The 18,106-nt window shown below is 42.3% G+C and overlaps 1 protein-coding gene across 2 annotated transcripts in view; it reads left to right on the top strand.

The window, feature by feature from the left end:
* GIPC2 (GIPC PDZ domain containing family member 2) overlaps positions 1–18,106 on the top strand; it is an 89,642-nt gene that overhangs the window by 54,811 nt on the left and 16,725 nt on the right. For both annotated transcript variants that reach the window (XM_007191790.3, XM_007191789.2), the window contains 2 exons: positions 4,113–4,219; positions 10,387–10,468. In XM_007191790.3, the coding sequence (XP_007191852.2) occupies positions 4,113–4,219; positions 10,387–10,468 (189 nt within the window). The remainder of the gene's footprint in view (positions 1–4,112; positions 4,220–10,386; positions 10,469–18,106) is intronic.

Raw genomic sequence — 18,106 nt, forward strand, 5'->3', positions numbered from 1 at the left:
AATGACACAAGTGGATATAAACATTTTATTTTAAAACATATAAATATGCATTCTTTTACTACTCTTTAGATGTAAAAAGCTCTTTGAGTAGAGGACACAAATTGGAGTTCTATGAAATCTTGCTTTAGTAATCAGAACCTGAATGCACATCTATGGGTTCTGTTTGATATCTAAAAGCCAGATATGTGAAATGCTGGATGTTTAAAGATATTTTTCCTAATCTCCTAGCATCATTTTGCCCACACCTTTTTTTTTTTTTTGCAACTCGCCCTTATGGAATCTTTTCAAAGCAGTTAACCTAGTTTTCCTAGTAATAATAACTCAGTGTTTCACACTTACTTCATCAGCTCACGTAGTTTTAAATTCAATTATGTAATTAGAGTAACAGATACAGTTGCCACAAAAGGGTTTGGAACTAAGATGACTGCTTCTTGGCGACATCCCACTCAGCTGTGGGAGCAGCTGTGTACCCCCGAGCTGTGAGTGTCCTGTGCCCTAAGTGACACAGGAGGGGAGCCCTGAGTCTAGTGAATCCTTCGAGCTGCAGGCCGACTACCAGCATCTCCTGTGTGAACTGCATCCCTCTCATCATTCAGCCCCAAGAGAGGCCTCATGCAAACCCGTTCATGAGAAGTGAAGTGACTGATCTAGGGCTTGGCCTGGTTGGTTCGACAAGCTTAGACCGGCCAGCGCCCTAAAAGTAGGCCAGACTAGCAACCTTTGCAAACATTAAAAAAGCAAAACATATTTTTCCCCCTGAGGCTGAACAGGGCCATCCTGCCTGTTTTCCTGTATAAACCGGTTGATTTACTTCCCTGAATCAGGATTGTGGAGAAACATGGCTTCTATTTCTTTAGCCACAAGAACCGCCTTTCTGGAGGCTGGTCTAAGCCAGAAGTGAAATTTTAACTTTTGTTTTGGTGCCACCGAGTGGTTAGTTTTGAGATAACACTTTCGAGGAGAAGATGACAAACATGTAATGATTTAAAAAAAAATCTGGGGTGCACAAGCAGAGCACAGAGGGTTTTTAGGGCAATGAAACCACTCTGGATGATACTTGATGGTGGATACATGTCATTATTCATTCTTCCAAACCCACAGAATGTACAACACCAGGAGTGAACCCTAACGTAACTATGAACTTTAGGTGATATGATGTGTCCATGTAGGTTCATTGATTATACCGAATGTAGCCCTGTGGTGAGGGGTATTGATCATGGGGGAGGTGATGCATGTGTGGAGGCAAGAGGTGTATGGGACAGCTCTGTCTTCTCAATTTGTTATGAACTTAAAACTGCTTAAAAAAATAAAGCCTAGGGGCTTCCCTGGTAGCGCAGTGGTTAAGAATCCGCCTGCCAATTCAGGGGACACGGGTTCGAGCCCTGGTCCGGGAAGATCCCACGTGCCGTGGAGCAACTAAGCCCGTGCGCCACAACTACTGAGCCTGCGCTCTAGAGCCCACGCGCCACAACTACTGAAGCCTGCATGCCTAGAGCCTGTGCTCCACAACAAGAGAAGCCACCACGACGAGAAGCATGCACACCGCAACTAGAGAAAGCCCGCGCGCAGCAACGAAGACCCAACGCAGCCAAAAATAAATTAACTAACGAATTAAAAATATAAATAAATTAAAAATTAAAAAAAAAAAAGCCTAGTAAAAAAAATTCCATTCTACATTTCACTCTCCCTTTTAGCTACTGGTGTTGCAGGTAAGAGCCAGGTAAGCAGAGACATCATCTAGGGCGGCTGGCCGACTTCTCAAGCCTGGATGACAATCTCTCCTTGAAGTTCCCACGTTCCAGAGTCTGGGTCCTTAGCTTCGTACATCCCAGGAACCTTTAACTTCTTCAGTGTATCCAGAACCTGTGCAATTTTCCAGGGTTATATCTTGCTTACCAAACTTACAAAAGACTTGTTGTTAAGTCAGGATGCCAGCGTATTACTTTACAGTTCGAAATGTATATGTAGTTGTAAACCAAACACGTGTGTTAGCTGAGTGCTTCATTTGCCACCCTGTAGGAAATTTATATGGGAAGACAAATTATACAGGGCAGGTTGCTTGGTGAAATGGCGCTGGGTAGAGTGTGTGATAGGGGGAGTGCGGGTGTAAGGTTGTTTATCTTGGAGGTTAGCATCATTAAGGTGAGGCTGTCTTGACCACTGTAGGTCTGTACGTGACTCCAGACTGGGGAGTATAGAATCCTGGACAGTGCTGGTGGCAGGCTGACCTCATCTTTTTCGCTGGGCATTCTTTTGGAAACGCTGTGCTGAGTGAGCGTCTCCTGTTAATCTGTTCTTCCCTCGGACGGGACACAGTGTGACTGGCAAGGCAAATGCTGCAGACGTGCTGACACAGCTCTGGTCTCCTGAGCACCTCTCTGGTCAACGTGGTCAGTGTGATCACTGTCAGCCACCGTTTAGAGGTTTAGGCTTCGGGGAACCACCCTATTTATTGCATGATTATTTTGAATAATTTCACTCTCAGAGGAAAACTTATGTGTTTTATGTTTTGGTGGCTCTGTCCTCAAATGCAGGTGAAAATTTACATGTAAAATCCTTAGTCACCTTGGAATACATCCCCAATAGTGAAACAGGACTTGCTGAAGATGGGAATTATCCTAGATTCTAAGGAAGGATGTGTCTGTGCAGGCCACTTGACGCCCATGTTTTGAGAGCTTTGTATAGACCTCACCACCTGCTCGTACACTGCGGCCTGCCCTGTGACTCCGCATTGGAGCTCAGTTACCTCCCAGGCTTGGTGCTGCGTCTCCTCACCCCCGCCTCCATCCTTGCCCCAAACTGCTGCCAGAGTCCTCAGTCAAGAGGACTCGGGATACCTGCAGAAGTTGTAAATTGGTGGCCTATGATTAGAATCTGATCCACAAATTTTTTAGTTTTGCCATTACGTTGTTTTTATTTTTATTTTTAATTTATTATTAATTTATTTTTGGCTGTGTTGGGTCATCCTCGCTGCGCGCGGGCTTTCTCTAGTTGTGGCGAGCAGAGGCTACTCTTCGTTGCGGCACGCAGTCTTCTCCTTGCGGTGGCTTCTCTTGTTGCGGAGCACATTATGTCGTTTTTAAAAGTTTGATTTCGTTGCCAAAAGTTAAAAATCAGGAGGTTGGCACAAAACTGAGTGTTCATCTTCTTTGCAAACGAATAGAAGATCTGGCTGTGCAGGGCCTACCTTCCCACAGAGCAGTCAGTTACTGGAGTGGCCTGCATAGGGTGCCTCCTGGGAGTTATCCTCAGTTCCCACCCTCCCCTTTCACTCATTTTTGTTACTGTCTGGTAGCGGGGGTGACTCTTGGTATGCTGGAAAACCAAAACCAAAACCAAACACACACGTAGAAAACCAGCGCGAGGAAGGAGCGGCTTCTTGTGGACTCTTGCTCCCTGCTCTTGCCTGCCTTTCGAGGGGAACTCCTTCCTTGGAACCTGTTCCCAGCCTCTTGAGGACCCTGCTTCTCTCAGTCCGTTCCCTCTGAATTAATCCCTTGTGCTTCCAAGAGGTGTGGTGGTGAAGTGTTGTTGAGACTTTGGGGTCACAAGGCCTGGATTTGAATACCAGCTCTGATCCTTACTGAGTTCAGTTTCCTTTTCTGTAAAATGACGGCTCTAACTTGCCTCATAGGTTGGCCCAAGAATTAAATGGGATTTTGTATTGAAAGCATCAAGCAGAAGGTAGGTCCTCCAATAATAGTGCCTCCATCTCTGTCTTCTATCAAGACATGACTCCTTCCCTTCTTTACGACCTTAATGAAGTCCAGCTACACACCTACCTCTGTTTTCCTGCCACATATGCCTCTTTACTCTTACAAAAAACCCGACTGTTTTATTTTTTATTCCTTATAACTTCCGGTCTTTCCGATCAGCACATTTCACGTATTCCCTTTTCTTGTTGTAGGCAGACCTCATAGAGACTCTCATATGAGAATAATGGATGACAGGTGAATTTATTTTGTGTTGGGAAATTTTATCAGAAGGCATAGCTTTTATCAAATCTCTGCAATAACTGTACAAAAATTTGTGATGGAAACTCATTAGCTTTTATAGCAACTGGTTGGAATTCTTAATATATGTACGTTTCCCCATCCGTTGTATGTTTATAGACATGGAGCCCAGGTCAAAAGCTGGAAAGTCGTCAACAGGAAGGATTGGTACTGGAAGGGAGACACTTCGCCTGAGATCAAAAGGTCCTGCCACTGTGGAAGAAGTGGTATGTTATGTTCATTTAATCCCTATATGTCTTGGAAATGGATGGACATTCGTGTTTGTCAGAGCTGGAAATAAAGGCCCTCTTCCCCTCTGCTCACTCAGCAGCCAGAGTTATCCTTTAGAAACGCAAATGAGATGGAACAATCTGTTCAAAGCCCTCCAGTGGCTTCCCACGTCACTCGGAGTAAAAGCTAAAGTCCGCAGAGTGACCAACACGATCTGACTCTGCGTCTCTTCTCTGCTCTCATTTCCACCCCTCTCCTCCTGGCTCCCTCTGCTTCAGCTACTTGAGTCTCTTCGCTGTCCGCAAGCACTCCAGATATATCCCCGCCCCAGGACCTTTGCATGAGCCCTTACCTCTAGCTGGATGCGCTGCCCGTTTACGGGCACCGCTCACTCCCTTGCCGCCTTGAGTTTCCGTCCACATCCCACCCTGTTTAACCTCTGAGCAGCTGGTATAATAGCAGTTCCCACCACCCTGCCCCCTGCCCAATCTTCCTTGCCCTTCATTTTTTTTAAGGCGCTGAACACAGTGGGACTCATATCCTTGTCACCTTTCAGTCCCTTGTCTTGTTCTCACATGTCCTGTTCACAGCTGTATCCCCAGCACCTAGAACGGTACCTGACACTTCAGACGAGCTCAGATCTTTGAATTTAATGAATTAGTGAGTGATTCACTTACGCTTGACTGGAGGAAGGGATTTGCTGATTGACTGTGTCTATGTAAAGGTCAGTATTTGAGTGAAAAACACGAGGAGAAGAGACACATGGAGGGAAGGAGGGTGGAAGAAGAGGGTGGCAGTGGTAAGGATTCAAAGTGACAAGTGGCAGGTCCGCTCACAGCAGGAAGACAGCGGTGATGAAGCCCTCCTTTGGGGAGGTCAGGCAGACCTCTGAGCTCCGGAGCTCCTTGGCGGGGGGCTGGGTGGGGGGGAAGGCATGTCTGTGTGCGCATACCGTCCTAGGGCTCCCAGCTGTTTGAAGAGCAAAAGAGTGAGACAGATGAACGGTTAGGAGGCCGTTTTCATAGGATCCAGAGCTTTTGGGGGACGATGTCAGGGTCAGTCACGGGTGTGGTTTGTCGGAGCAGACCCTCCAGGAACCACGAGGCCAAGGTTGTCCTCTTGAATGTTTGAGTCACCCAGGATGTTGTCTGTTTTGGGGAATCCAGAGGGAGACTCCGAGTCGAGTGCCTTGGTCCTGGGTGAATGAAAAGATTGATCTGGAGGCAAGTGACAACGGAGAGGCCTGGGAGAGCTGAAAGCATTTTGAAAGTGAGATATGACAAGATTTGTGAAAAAACCCAGGGCAGTGACATCTGGTTGTTCTGAGTCTTTACTTTTCCAGTGCCCAGCACACTGCCAGACATATTGCTGAAGTCCAGTAAATGTTTATTGAACCAATGAACAAACCTCAGTGGAAGAAAGGAATCTGTAAGAGGATGGAAGGACAGTGGGAAGGAGCAAGGGGTTGCCAACCGTGCTTTAAAGCGGAGGAGAAAAGGACAGACCTTCAAGCTTGCAAAGGAAGTGGGGTCGGCAGGAAAAACTCCATGTCACTTCAGGAGGAGCGCCCTCTTCTAACAGTTAAAGTGGGTAATACATATCTGTTTATTTATGAGCAGCTGCTATATAGAAGGTGCTGGAATGAAAAAGAATAACTGCAGATCTGCCTGAGGAGGTGGGAAAGATTCATTCCAAGACAAACATCTAAAACTTCCTTCCTATTGGCATAGCCTGCTTCATTAAATAGGGCAATTAAAATAGCTCATAATAAAGGGGAAGAAAAAAACTAGTTTGGTGCTAATATTAAATTTGATACAAATGACCTACCATTTAATTTCCAACACCAAAGGATTTACAGATTTGAAACAAATCAGCCCCTCATAATCTAGCACAATTTCTGAAAACTGAACTATACTCTACCTGCATACCTCACAATTTATTCACTATGTGTTTGTTGAGACAGGTACAGTCCAGGTGCTGGTGATACAAAGATGGATAAAGACGTTGTTTTTTCCTTTAAAGGGAGAGAGGCAGGAAAAGAAGCTATGACAAATCAGAAGGGCAAGGTTAATGGCACAAAGGAGGGGCTGGCTGATCAGCTGCAGTCAGGGATTGGAAGAAGGAAATCAGGGAGAGTTCCCTCCTGAAGGAATGGTTGAGTTGGTCAGAGATGGGGAGAAGAGTGTTCTAGGCATGAAATGGAAATGTCCGCGGGACTGGAGTGTGCTGCAAGTACCTGGTGGGGGGTGAGGAGGCTGGAGGTAGAGGCCTGGGTCAGGGCGTCAAGGGCCTGTGGATAATGGAGGGGGGCGCTATTTAAAAATTGCAAGGGGAACAGCAAATCAGTTTTGTGTTTTAGAAAAACCCCTTGGTTCTGGGGGATGGGATATTGAGCAGGGTGGATTTGAGAGTGTGAAGATTTTTCTTTTTCTTTTTAATTTTTATTTTATTTTTGGCTGCTTTGGGTCTTCATTGCTGTGCGCAGGGTTTCTCTAGATGCGGTGAGTGGGGGCTACTTTTCATTGCGGTGCACAGGCTTCTCACTGCGGTGGCTTCTCTTTTTTTTTTTTTAATTTTATTTATTTATCTATTTATTTATTTATTTTTTTGGCTGCATTGGGTCCTTGTCGCTGTGTGCAGGCCCCCTCCAGCTGCGGCGAGTGGGGGCCACTCCTCCCTGCGGTGCGCGGGCCTCTCACTGCAGTGGCCTCCCCCGCTGCGGAGCATGGGCTCTAGGCGCACGGGCTTCAGCAGCCGTGGCACGTGGGCTCAGTAGTTGTGGCTCGTGGGCTCTAGAGCGCAGGCTCAGTAGTTGTGGTGCACGGGCTTAGTTGCTCCGCGGCATGTGGGATCTTCCCAGAGCAGTGCTCGAACCCGTGTCCCCTGCATTGGCAGGCGGATTCTTAACCACTGTGCCACCAGGGAAGCCCTGGTGGCTTCTCTTGTTGCGGAGCACAGGCTCTAGGCGCACGGGCTCAGTAGTTGTGGCGCATGGGCTTAGTTGCTCCGTGACATGTGGGATCTTCCCAGACCAGGGCTCGAACCCGTGTCCCCTGCATTGGCAGGCGGATTCTTAACCACTGTGCCACCAGGGAAGCCCCGAGCATGAAGATTTCAGGCAGGGAGACCAATTAGGAGACTTCTGCAAATAAGAAAAGATGAGGGGAGTATTATTCAGCCATAAAAAAGAAGAAAATCCTGCCATTTGTAACAACATGGATGGACCTTGAGGGTATTAAGCTAAGTGAAATAAGTCAGATAGAGAAAGACAAATATTGAATGACCTCAGTTATATACTCCTCTCACCCACCCCCCCCCCCCAAAAAAAAACCCCACCTCATACAGAAACGGAGCAGATTGGTTGTTGCCAAAGGCAGGGGTTTGGGGGTGGGTGGGTGAAGTGGGTGAAGAGGGTCAAGGTACAAACTTCTACTTATAAACAAGTCCTGAGGATAGACTGCACAGCATGGTGACTATAGTTAACAATACTGTATTATATGTTTGAAAGTCACTAAGAGACTAGATCTTAAAAGTTCTCATCACAAGGAAAAAAAAATTAAAACTATGTGTGGTTATGGATGTTAACTAGACTTATTGTGGTGATGATTTTACAGTATATACACATATCAAATCTTTATGTTGTATACCTGAAACTAAGATAATGTTATACGTCAATTATATCTCAATTAGAAAAAGTCAGGACTGAACACAGGCAATCAGAATGTGAATGGAAGAGGGGATGATGAGATCAAGAGCTATTTAGAATAGTAAGATCTTGGGGGCCATTTTTGTATGAGAAGTACGGATACTTGTTACAATTACTTATAATATGGCTGGTTAGATGCAAAGGTAAACACCTAAGTTACTTTGCATAGCCTGTCACTTCACACAGACCATTCAAAATACATTGTAAAGAAGGCAAGAGTGATATATCATGTCTCTTGTCTCATTGTTTTAAAGGCTAAGTTAATATAAATAAAAGTACAAGAAAGTTGTAATAATATCCTCAAGGAAATAAAAATAAAATTTTATTTGCAATAAAATGCGTATTTTTTTAAAGATTTTTTTTTTACCATCTTTATTGGAGTATAATTGCTTTATAATGGTGGGTTACTTTCTGCTTTATAACAAAGTGAATCAGCTATACATATACATATATCCCTATATCTCCTCCCTCTTGCGTCTCCCTCCCACCCTCCCTATCCCACCCCTAAAGATTTTTTTTTTTTGATGTGGACCATTTTTAAAGTCTTTATTGAATTTGTTACAATATTGTTTCTGTTTTACGTTTTGGTTTTTTGGCTGCGAGGCATGTGGGATCTTAGTTCATCAACCAGGGATCGAACCCTCACCTTCTGCACTGGAAGACAAAGTCTTAACCACTGGACTGCCAGGGAATTCCCTAAAATCCATATTTTCAATAAGTTTTGAGAATACAAAGCAACCTATATTTATGACAGTATTTAAAGTATTATGAAATTTTTGCAGTGTAATCTTGAATTCAACATTTGTACCCGTAGTTGAGTATTTAACATCTTTGGGTAAATTTTATTTCAGCTATGAAGCCATTTAAAACCAAGTATTGAAATAAACAGAACCAGACTTCACCAAATATTAAACCAAGATTTTAAAAGAGTAATAAAATATATCCAATCATGTTTTTCATAGAAACTTTTAGGAAGAACAAAAATATTTTGGTACCATTAATACATAAAACAACAATTATTTAAAAATATTATTTCATCATCTCCTTATAAAATTTCTATTTTTATAGCATACTCAATACATTAATGTGGTAACACATGTGTGTAATTGGCAAAAATTGCATACAGTTGTCCCCTCTTATCCACAGTGGACATGTTCCAAAACCCCCAGTGGATGTCTGAAACTGTGGATAGTACTGAACCCTATATATACTATGTTTTTTCCTATACATACATACCTATGATAAAGTTTGAGTTATAAATTGGGCACAGTAAAAGATGATAATAACTAATAGTAAAATGGAACTATTATAAAGTACACTATAATAAAAGTTGTGTGAACGTGATCTCTCCAAATGTCTTATTTTACTGTACTCACCCTTCTTGTGATGATGTGAGATGATAAAATGCCAGTGTGATGGGATGGAGTGAGGTAAATGACATAGGCATTGTGACATAGCGTTAGGCTACCACTGACCTTCTGACTCTAAGTCAGGAGTATCATCTGCTTGGGTGATCCTGGATCATCTAGCCATGATGATGGTGAAGGTTGGATCTCAGGAGCAGGTGATGTCTGTGGTTGGGGATTCTGGGATGGAGCAGGTGGTGTGAGATTTTATCATACTATTCAGAATGGCACACAATGTAAAACTTGTGAACTGTTTGTTTCTGGAATTTTCCATATAATATTTTTGGACCTCAATTGACTGAGGTAACTGAAACTGAGGAAAGCAAGACCACAGATAAGGGGGGACTTCTGTCCAATAAAATTAATAAAAAAATAAACAATAGGGGTATGTGTTCAGAGTGTTTTACTCTTGGGGTGAGCTGGTAATGCATGTGGCCTGCATGATAAAGACCAAAGCCCTATTCAAGGCATACAGGACTCCTTAAGATCTAGTCATGTCTGGCACTGTGATTCCCATCACATGGGACTTCTTGCAGTCCTTTAGCCCACTGTACTCTTTTATCAGACTCTGCAGCCTCACATAGACTTTGGGTATATAGTGCCTTCTACTTTCGGTGCCTGCCTCTGCTTATCTGACGCCAGTTCATTTTGAAAACACTTCTAAGTCACCTTTCTGAAGTCTTCCTGGACACTTAGAGATTTAAACTTACTTCCCCTGTGATGCCTCTTTGCTTTTGACATCCTTTAGAAATTGTCCTTATTATTGTTAAATAGCTATTTTCACATTTGTCTCCCTTCTAGACTGCTAGCTGCTTGGAGACTGTTCTGGCTTTTCTTCTTTGAATCTATAATACTTAACACAAACACCAAAAATATTTACTATATTGATTTGTGTTGAGTTGCAGTGCACATTCTAGATATATTTCCATTCAAATTAGCTGAAGTACACAACCAAGAACTGGCTCCACCTCAGATTTCCCCCTATGTATGCCTCGACATTCAAGAGATTATACATAAAAATATGATTTTATTTCTCTTTTCTTTGATAAAGCCCTCTGAAACCAAAGCAAAGGCGATTGAAAAGGTTGATGATCTTCTTGAATTGTACATGGGAATTCGGGATATCGATTTAGGTAAGATTATACTATTTAAAAAAGTCTTATGTGTTAATTTGATGGAACTTAATGCTTATTTGTGTCTTGCTTGCATTTATTGTCAATTATATTTTTCAAGATAAACAGTATCTGTGGAGTGATGGAAAGCATAATGAAAATAAAGATAAATAAAAATGAAAAGAACACCTGGCCCTTACCCCTTATTAGTTGTGAGGCCTCAAAGCCAAGTCAACTTTTCTTAACTTCAGGGTTTTTTTTTTTACAGGAAAATGTTCATTTTATCTATTTTTTTAAATCGAAGTATAGTTGATTTACAATATTGTGTTAGTTTCAGGTGTACAGCAAAGTGATTCAGTTATATATATTTATATATATATATATTTTCAGATTCTTTTCCATTATAGGTTATTATAAGATATTGAATATAGTTCCCTGTGCTATACAGTAAATCCTTGTTGTTTATCTATTTTATGTATAGTAGTGTGTATCTATAAATCCCAAACTCCTAATTTATCCTGCCCCCCCTTTTTCCTTTTGGTAACTGTAAGTTTGTTTTCTATGTCTGAGAGTCTGTTTCTGTTTTGTAAATTAGTTCATTTGTATTTTTTTTAGATTCTACATATAAGTGATATCATATTTTTCTTTATCTTACTTCCACCCATGTTGTTGCAAATGGCAATATTTCATTCTTTTTTTATGGCTGAGTAGTAATATATCTATACCGATCACATCTTCTTTATCCATTCATCTGCCAGTGGACACTTACATTGCTTCCATGTCTTGGCTATTGTAAATAGTGCTGCTATGAACATTGGTGTGCATGTATTTTTTGAATTAGAGTTTTCATCTTTTCCAGTATATGCCCAGTAGTGGGATTGCAGGATCATATGGTAGCTCTATATTTAGTTTTTTAAGGAACCTCCATACTGTTTTCCAAGTGGCTGCACCAATTTACATTCCCACCAACAATGTAGGAGGGTTCCTTTTTCTCCACACCCTCTCCAGCATTTATTATTTGTAGACTTTTTTTTTGGCTGTGCTGTGCAGCATGCGGAATCTTAGTTCCCTGACCAGGGATTGAAACCATGCCCCTTGCATTGGGAGCACAGAGTCTTAACCACTGGACTGCCAGGGAAGTTCCCTATTAGTTGTAGACTTTTTGATGATGGCCATTTTGACCAGTGTGAGGTGATAACTCATTGTAATTTTGATTTGCATTTCTCTAATAATTAGTGATGTTGAGCATCTCTTCATGTGCCTGTTGACCATCTTTATGTCTTCTTTGGAGAAATGCCTATTTAGGTTCTCTGCTCATTTTTTGATTGGGTTGTTTGTTTCTTTGGTATTGAGTTGTATAGGCTGTTTTAAACTTCAGTTTTTAACCTATAAATAATATTTCCTACATAAGCAGTTTTATGGCTTTAAAAAATATATATGATGATAGATGTTAACTAGACTTACTGTGGTGATGATTTCATATATACATATATTAAAATATATATGAAAAATTTTTGTAAATGATACATATGAAAAGTATTTAATACATCAGATTTAATGGGCAAATTGTGTATTTATTACAATATTAAAGTTGTGCCCCATTTAATAAGATTACTGAAACCTTGTGAACAACGAATCAAATATGAAGAAAGCAGACACACTTGGCATGTGATGAACAAGGGCATTTGAGCAGTTGATTCTCTGTGTATTTCTTTATTTTATTTTATTTTATTTTATGTTTTAAAAATTTTATTTATTTTATTTTTGGCTGCGTTGGGTCTTTGTTGCTGCACGCGGGCTTTCTCTAGTTGCAGTGAGCGGGGCTACTTTTCGTTGCAGTGCGCAGGTGTCTCATTGCAGTGGCTTCTCTTGTTGTGGAGCATGGGCTCTAGGCGTGCGGGCTTCAGTAGTTGTGGCTCACGGGCTCTAGAGCACAGGCTCAGTAGTTGTGGCGCATGGGCTTAGTTGCTCCACAGCATGTGGGATCTTCCCGGACCCGGGCTCGAACCCATGTCCCCTGCATTAGCAGGCGGATTCTTAACCACTGCGCCACCAGGGAAGCCCTCTGTGTATTTCTTATGTCATCATTAGGATGTCAGTATCTTGATCTCTCAGTTAAGACTCTATCAGTTGCAAATAACAAATGAAACAAAACAAAACTCAACAAATCTAATTCCAACTGGCTTAAGGGAAGAAAGGCAGGGAAATGTTCTGGTTCTTATAGCTGAAAATTCCAGAGGTAGATCTTCGCTTCAAAAATGGTTAGAACTGGAGTTCTCATGCTGTCATCAGGATGTGGTTTCTCTTCTCTCAATTCTGGCTTCATTTCAGGTCCCCATGGTATCCCCTGGCAGCTTCAGGCCCTCCCTCATAGAGCCCAAATGACAGCCATGGCTCCACTCTCTACATCTTCTTGGTGGCAAGCACAGTGGGAGAGAGGGAGGGCCTTTTCCAAGTCATTCAAACAAAATGCTCAGGATCGTCTCTCAAGTGAACTAGTCACAGAGGCCAGGGAGGTGGCTAGGTCTGGGTCAAATGCTCTACCTCTGCAACAGAGAGTGACTCTGAAATACAAGGGCTGAGATTGTGAAGGGCCTGGTCCCTCCAGTGCAGAAGCAAGATGATAAATGTTCCCTTAAGAAGGGCAGGTGGATGCTGGGTGGGGAAAGAGTGAATGAGCATGCTAGTGGTGGGGTGTGTGCCTGCATGCATTTGTGTGTGTGGGCATGGGTGAATTTGTATCAGGTACTTAATAAATTTTTTAAAGTCAAAGACTGGGACTATTTTGTTTACTTGCTACCAGGGAAGGTATTTTACTTTACATTAGCTAGAAGTATTTAAAACTCATTCTTCCTTTTCTACTTCTACTCATCTTCCTTTTCCTTACAGAGTTTATTCTTATTTTTTTCTAGCCTATCTGAACTTTAAAAATACAATTTTTATGTTGGCTGTCCAGATGATGTCTGTAATTGAAAGAAGTGACACTCTTTTCTAGCTCCTTTAAGAGAAATATACAATTTGGATATAATAGATCCTTGCTACACATGACACGAAGTTAAAGCTGAGATGATCCTATAGAAAGCAAGTGTTTTAAAATGTTTCTCCCAACCTGTTTGTATTTGGAAAAATAAAGAGATTTGCGTAAATGATGTGGGCCTGTGACAGTTATGCAAATGAACTTGCAAATGAGAGTAAAGGGGATTTAGAGATGCTAGTGCTCTTAAACTCAGGTAGTATTTGTTAGGAAAGTAATATGAAATATCTCTATTCAATTGAGAAGTTTTTAAATTGTGTACTGTATAAATATTATAAGATTCAGGAACTAGGGTATCAGTTGCTGGATCTTGAGCTTTAGGAGAATCATACTTTTCGAAGGTGAGAACTTAAAGCAGTGCTCAACTTTAGAACTTAATTTTGGGCATAGGTCTGTCTTACAGCTACTTAAGTATAAATTGGGCATAATTAAATAAATCATATTTAATAATAAATCTTTTGTTATTAAAATATACAAATATACAGGGAAGAGTGTTGGGCAATGGTACAAGTAATTATAAATGAATTAAGAAAGTTCTTTTTTTATAGATTTATTTATTTAATTAATTTTTTGGCTGCGTTGGGTCTTCGTTGCTGTGCGCAGGCTTTTTCTAGTTGTGGCGAGCGGGGGGCTACTCTTTGTTGCGGTGCGCAGGCTTCTCATTGAGATGGCTTCTCTTGTTGCGGGGCACAGGTTCTAGGCGTTCAGGCTTCAGTAGTTGTGGCACGTGGGCTTCAGTAGTTGTGGCTCATGGGCTGTAGAGTGCAGGCTCAGTAGTTGTGGCGCATGGGCTTAGCTGCTTCGCGGTATGTGGGATCTTCTGGGACCAGGGCTTGAACCCGTGTGCCCTGCATTGGCAGGCAGATTCTTAACCACTGCGACACCAGGGAAGCCCAAGAAAGTTCTTTAAAGATCAATTTTCTTTCACTGTGACAAATTCAGAGCACTAAACATTCCTCACAAATTCCTTGTAAATTAGCTAGTAATCCCTTTATAAAGTTAATTAATCAAATTCCTCCAATGACATAAAAATCATTATTATTATACATGATTAGCAATGTGATTAGTCACCTAGGGAGGTAAAGTCTAAGGAAAGTAATTATTTGGAGAATGTGAACCATTGCTGAACTAGGAATTTCTCTCATTGTTCAGATCTGATTAGCATGAAATATGACTCACAAATATGACACTGATTCAACAGACAAATGAATATATTTACTTGTTTGTATTCCAAGCATTTCTTAGCTTTCAAAAATGTTGTCTTAATGCAAATTACATTGATATCACGTTATTTTTGAGTTAATATGTTTTTGTTAGAAAACTTAAAAAGTAATATGGCAATAAAATGACTAAAACCCAAAACACTATCCTCAAAAAAGGACTGGGATGTATTTACCATTTGAAAATGGAAAACAATTCAAATGGGTTTATGTAGAAGTAACCCTGAAGGGGATAGTGCTTCATTTGATTGTAAAGTTGTGAACTATTTCACAACCAACCCAATGCCAGCCAACGTGGCTTGCCTTGGAATGTTACCCATGGGGGAAAATGGTTTCTGGAAGATTTTGAGTCCTGTAAGACCCTAGATGGGATTGACCTAACTTAAAGCAATGTTGTGTCATATAAGTTTCTTCATGAATATTTAAGGCCATTGTGTAAATTGTATACGGAACTACACTATTTTCTGATGATACCAACTTAGGAGTTTGGAGAGCATCCCAGCAACTTCAGAATTTTAGGATTTCTAATTTATAAAGAGATCCAGAGTGGGGGGGGGCCTTCAAGATGGCAGAGGAGTAAGACTTGGAGATCACCTTCCTCCCCAAAAATACATCAAAAATACATCTACATGTGGAACAACTCCTACAGAACACCTACTGAATGCTGGCAGAAGACTTCAGACTTCCCAAAAGGCAAGAAACTCCCCATGTACCTGGGTAGGGCAAAAGAAAAAAGAAAAAACAGAGACAAAAGAATAGGGATGGGACCTACACCTCTGGGAGGGAGCTGTGAAGGAGGAAAAGTTTCCACACACTAGGAAGACCCTTCACTGGTGGAGACAGGGGGTGGTGGGTGGGGGGGGAAGCTTCGGAGCCATGGAGGAGAGCACAGCAACAGGGGTGCAGAGGGCAAAGTGGAGAGATTCCTGCACAGAGGATCAGTGCCGACCAGGACTCACCAGCCTGAGAGGCTTGTCTGCTTACACGCTGGGGTGGATGGGGGCTGGGAGCTGAGGCTCAGGCTCTGGAGGTCAGATCCCAGGGAGAGGACTGGGGTTGGCTGCGTGAACACAGCCTGAAGGGGGCTAGTGCGCCACAGCTAGCAGGAAGGGAGTCTGGGAAAAAGTCTGGAGCTGCCGAAGAGGCAAGAGACCATTGTTTCGGTGTGTGCGAGGAGAGGGGATTCCTTCCCTGTCTGCCCACAGAAGGCAGAGCACTGCCTAAATGAGCTCCAGAGATGGGTGCAAGCCACGGCTCTCAGCGTGGACCCCAGAGATGGGCATGAAACGCTAAGGCTGCTGCTGCAGCCACCAAGAATCCTATGTGCAAACACAGGTCTCTATCCACATTGCCCCGGGAGCCTGTGCAGCCTGCTACTGCCAGGGTCCCGTGATCCAGGGACAACTTCCCTGGGAGAATGCACAGTGCACCTCAGGCTGTTGCAACATCATGGTGGCCTCTGCTGCCGCAGGCTTGCCCTACATTCCAATTATAACTACTGTACCCGTCCCTCCCCCAAGCCTGAGTGAACCAGAGACCCCTAATCAGCCGCTTCTTTAACCCCCTCCTGTCTGGGTGGAAACCGAAGGCTGAGGGCGACCTACATCCAGAGGCGGGGCCAAATCCAAAGCTGAACCCCAGGAGCTGTGCGAACAAAGAAGAGAAAGGGAAATCTCTCCCAGCAGCCTCAGGAGCAGTGGATTAAATCGCCACAATCAACTTGAGGTACCCTGCATCTGTGGAATACCTGAATAGACAATGAATCAACCCAAAACTGAGGCAGTGGACTTTGGGAGCAGCTGTAGACTTGGGGTTTGCTGTCTGCGACTGACTTGTTTCTGATTTTTATGTTTATCTTAGTATAGTTTTTGGCGCTTGTTATCATTGGTGGATTTGTTTATTGGTTTGGTTGCTCTCTTCTTTTTTAATTACTTTTTAATTTTTTTATTTTAATTTTTAAATTTTAATTATTTTATTTTATTTTTATTTATTTTCTTTCTTTTTTTCTCCCTTTTCTTCTGAGTCATGTGGCTGACAGGGTCTTGGTGCTCCGGCCTGGTGTCAGGCCTGAGCCTGTGAGGTGGGAGAGCCGAGTTGGGGACATTGAATCACCAGAGACCTCCCAGCCCCACATAATATCAGTTGGCGAGAGCTCTCCCAGAGATCTCCGTCTCAACACTAAGACCTAATTCCACCCAACGGCCAGCAAGCTCCAGTGCTGGATGACCCATGCCAAACAACTAGCAAGACAGCAACACAACCCCACCCATTAGCAGAGAGGCTACCTAAAATCATACTAAGTTCAAGACACCCCAAAACACACCACTGGATGCAACCCTGCCCAAAAGAAAGACAAGATCCAGCCCCACCCACCAGAATACAGGCACCAGTCCCTCCATCAGGAAGCCTACACAAGCCACTGAACCAACCTTACCCACTGGGTGCAGACACCAAAAACAATGGGAACTACGAACCTGCAGCCTGTGAAAAGGAGACCCCAAACACAGTAAGTTAAGCAAAATGGGAAGAGAGAGAAATATGCAGCAGATGAAGGAGCAAGGTAAAAACCCACCAAACCAAATGAAGAGGAAATAGGCAGTCTACCTGAAAAAGAATTCAGAGTAATGATAGTAAAGACAATCCAAAATCTTGGAAATAGACTGGAGAAAATACAAGAAACATTTAACAAGGACCTAGAAGAACTAAAGAGAAAAGAAACAGTGATGAACAACACAATAAATGAAATTAAAAATTCACTAGAAGGAATCAGTAGCAGAATAACTGAGGCAGAAGAACGGATAAGCGACCTGGAAGATAAAATAGTGGAAATAACAACTGCAGAGCAGAATAAAGAAAAAATAATGAAAAGAATTGACGACAGTCTCAGAGACCTCTGGGACAACATTAAATGCACCAACATTCGAATTATAGGTGTCCCAGAAGAAGAAGAGGAAAAGAAAGGGTCTGAGAAAATATTTGAAGAGATTATAGTTGAAAACTTCCCTAACATGGGAAAGGAGATAGTCAATCAAGTCCAGGAAGCACAGAGAGTCCCATACAGGATAAATCCAAGGAGAAACACACCAAGACACATATTAATCAAACTATCAAAAATTAAATACAAAGAAAAATATTAAAAGCAGCAAGGGAAAAGCAGCAAATAACATACAAGGAAATCCCCATAAGGTTAACAGCTGATCTTTCAGCAGAAACTCTGCAAGCCAGAAGGAAATAGCAGGACATATTTAAAGTGATGAAAGGGAAAAACCTATACCTAAGATTACTCTACCCAGCAAGGATCTCATTCAGATTGGATGGAGAAATTAAAACCTTTACAGACAAGCAAAAGCTAAGAGAATTCAGCACCACCAAACCAGCTATACAACAAATGCTAAAGGAACTTCT

This window comes from Balaenoptera acutorostrata, chromosome 1 (genome assembly GCF_949987535.1).
Source record: "Balaenoptera acutorostrata chromosome 1, mBalAcu1.1, whole genome shotgun sequence".
In the NCBI taxonomy this organism is placed as follows: Eukaryota; Metazoa; Chordata; class Mammalia; order Artiodactyla; family Balaenopteridae; genus Balaenoptera; species Balaenoptera acutorostrata.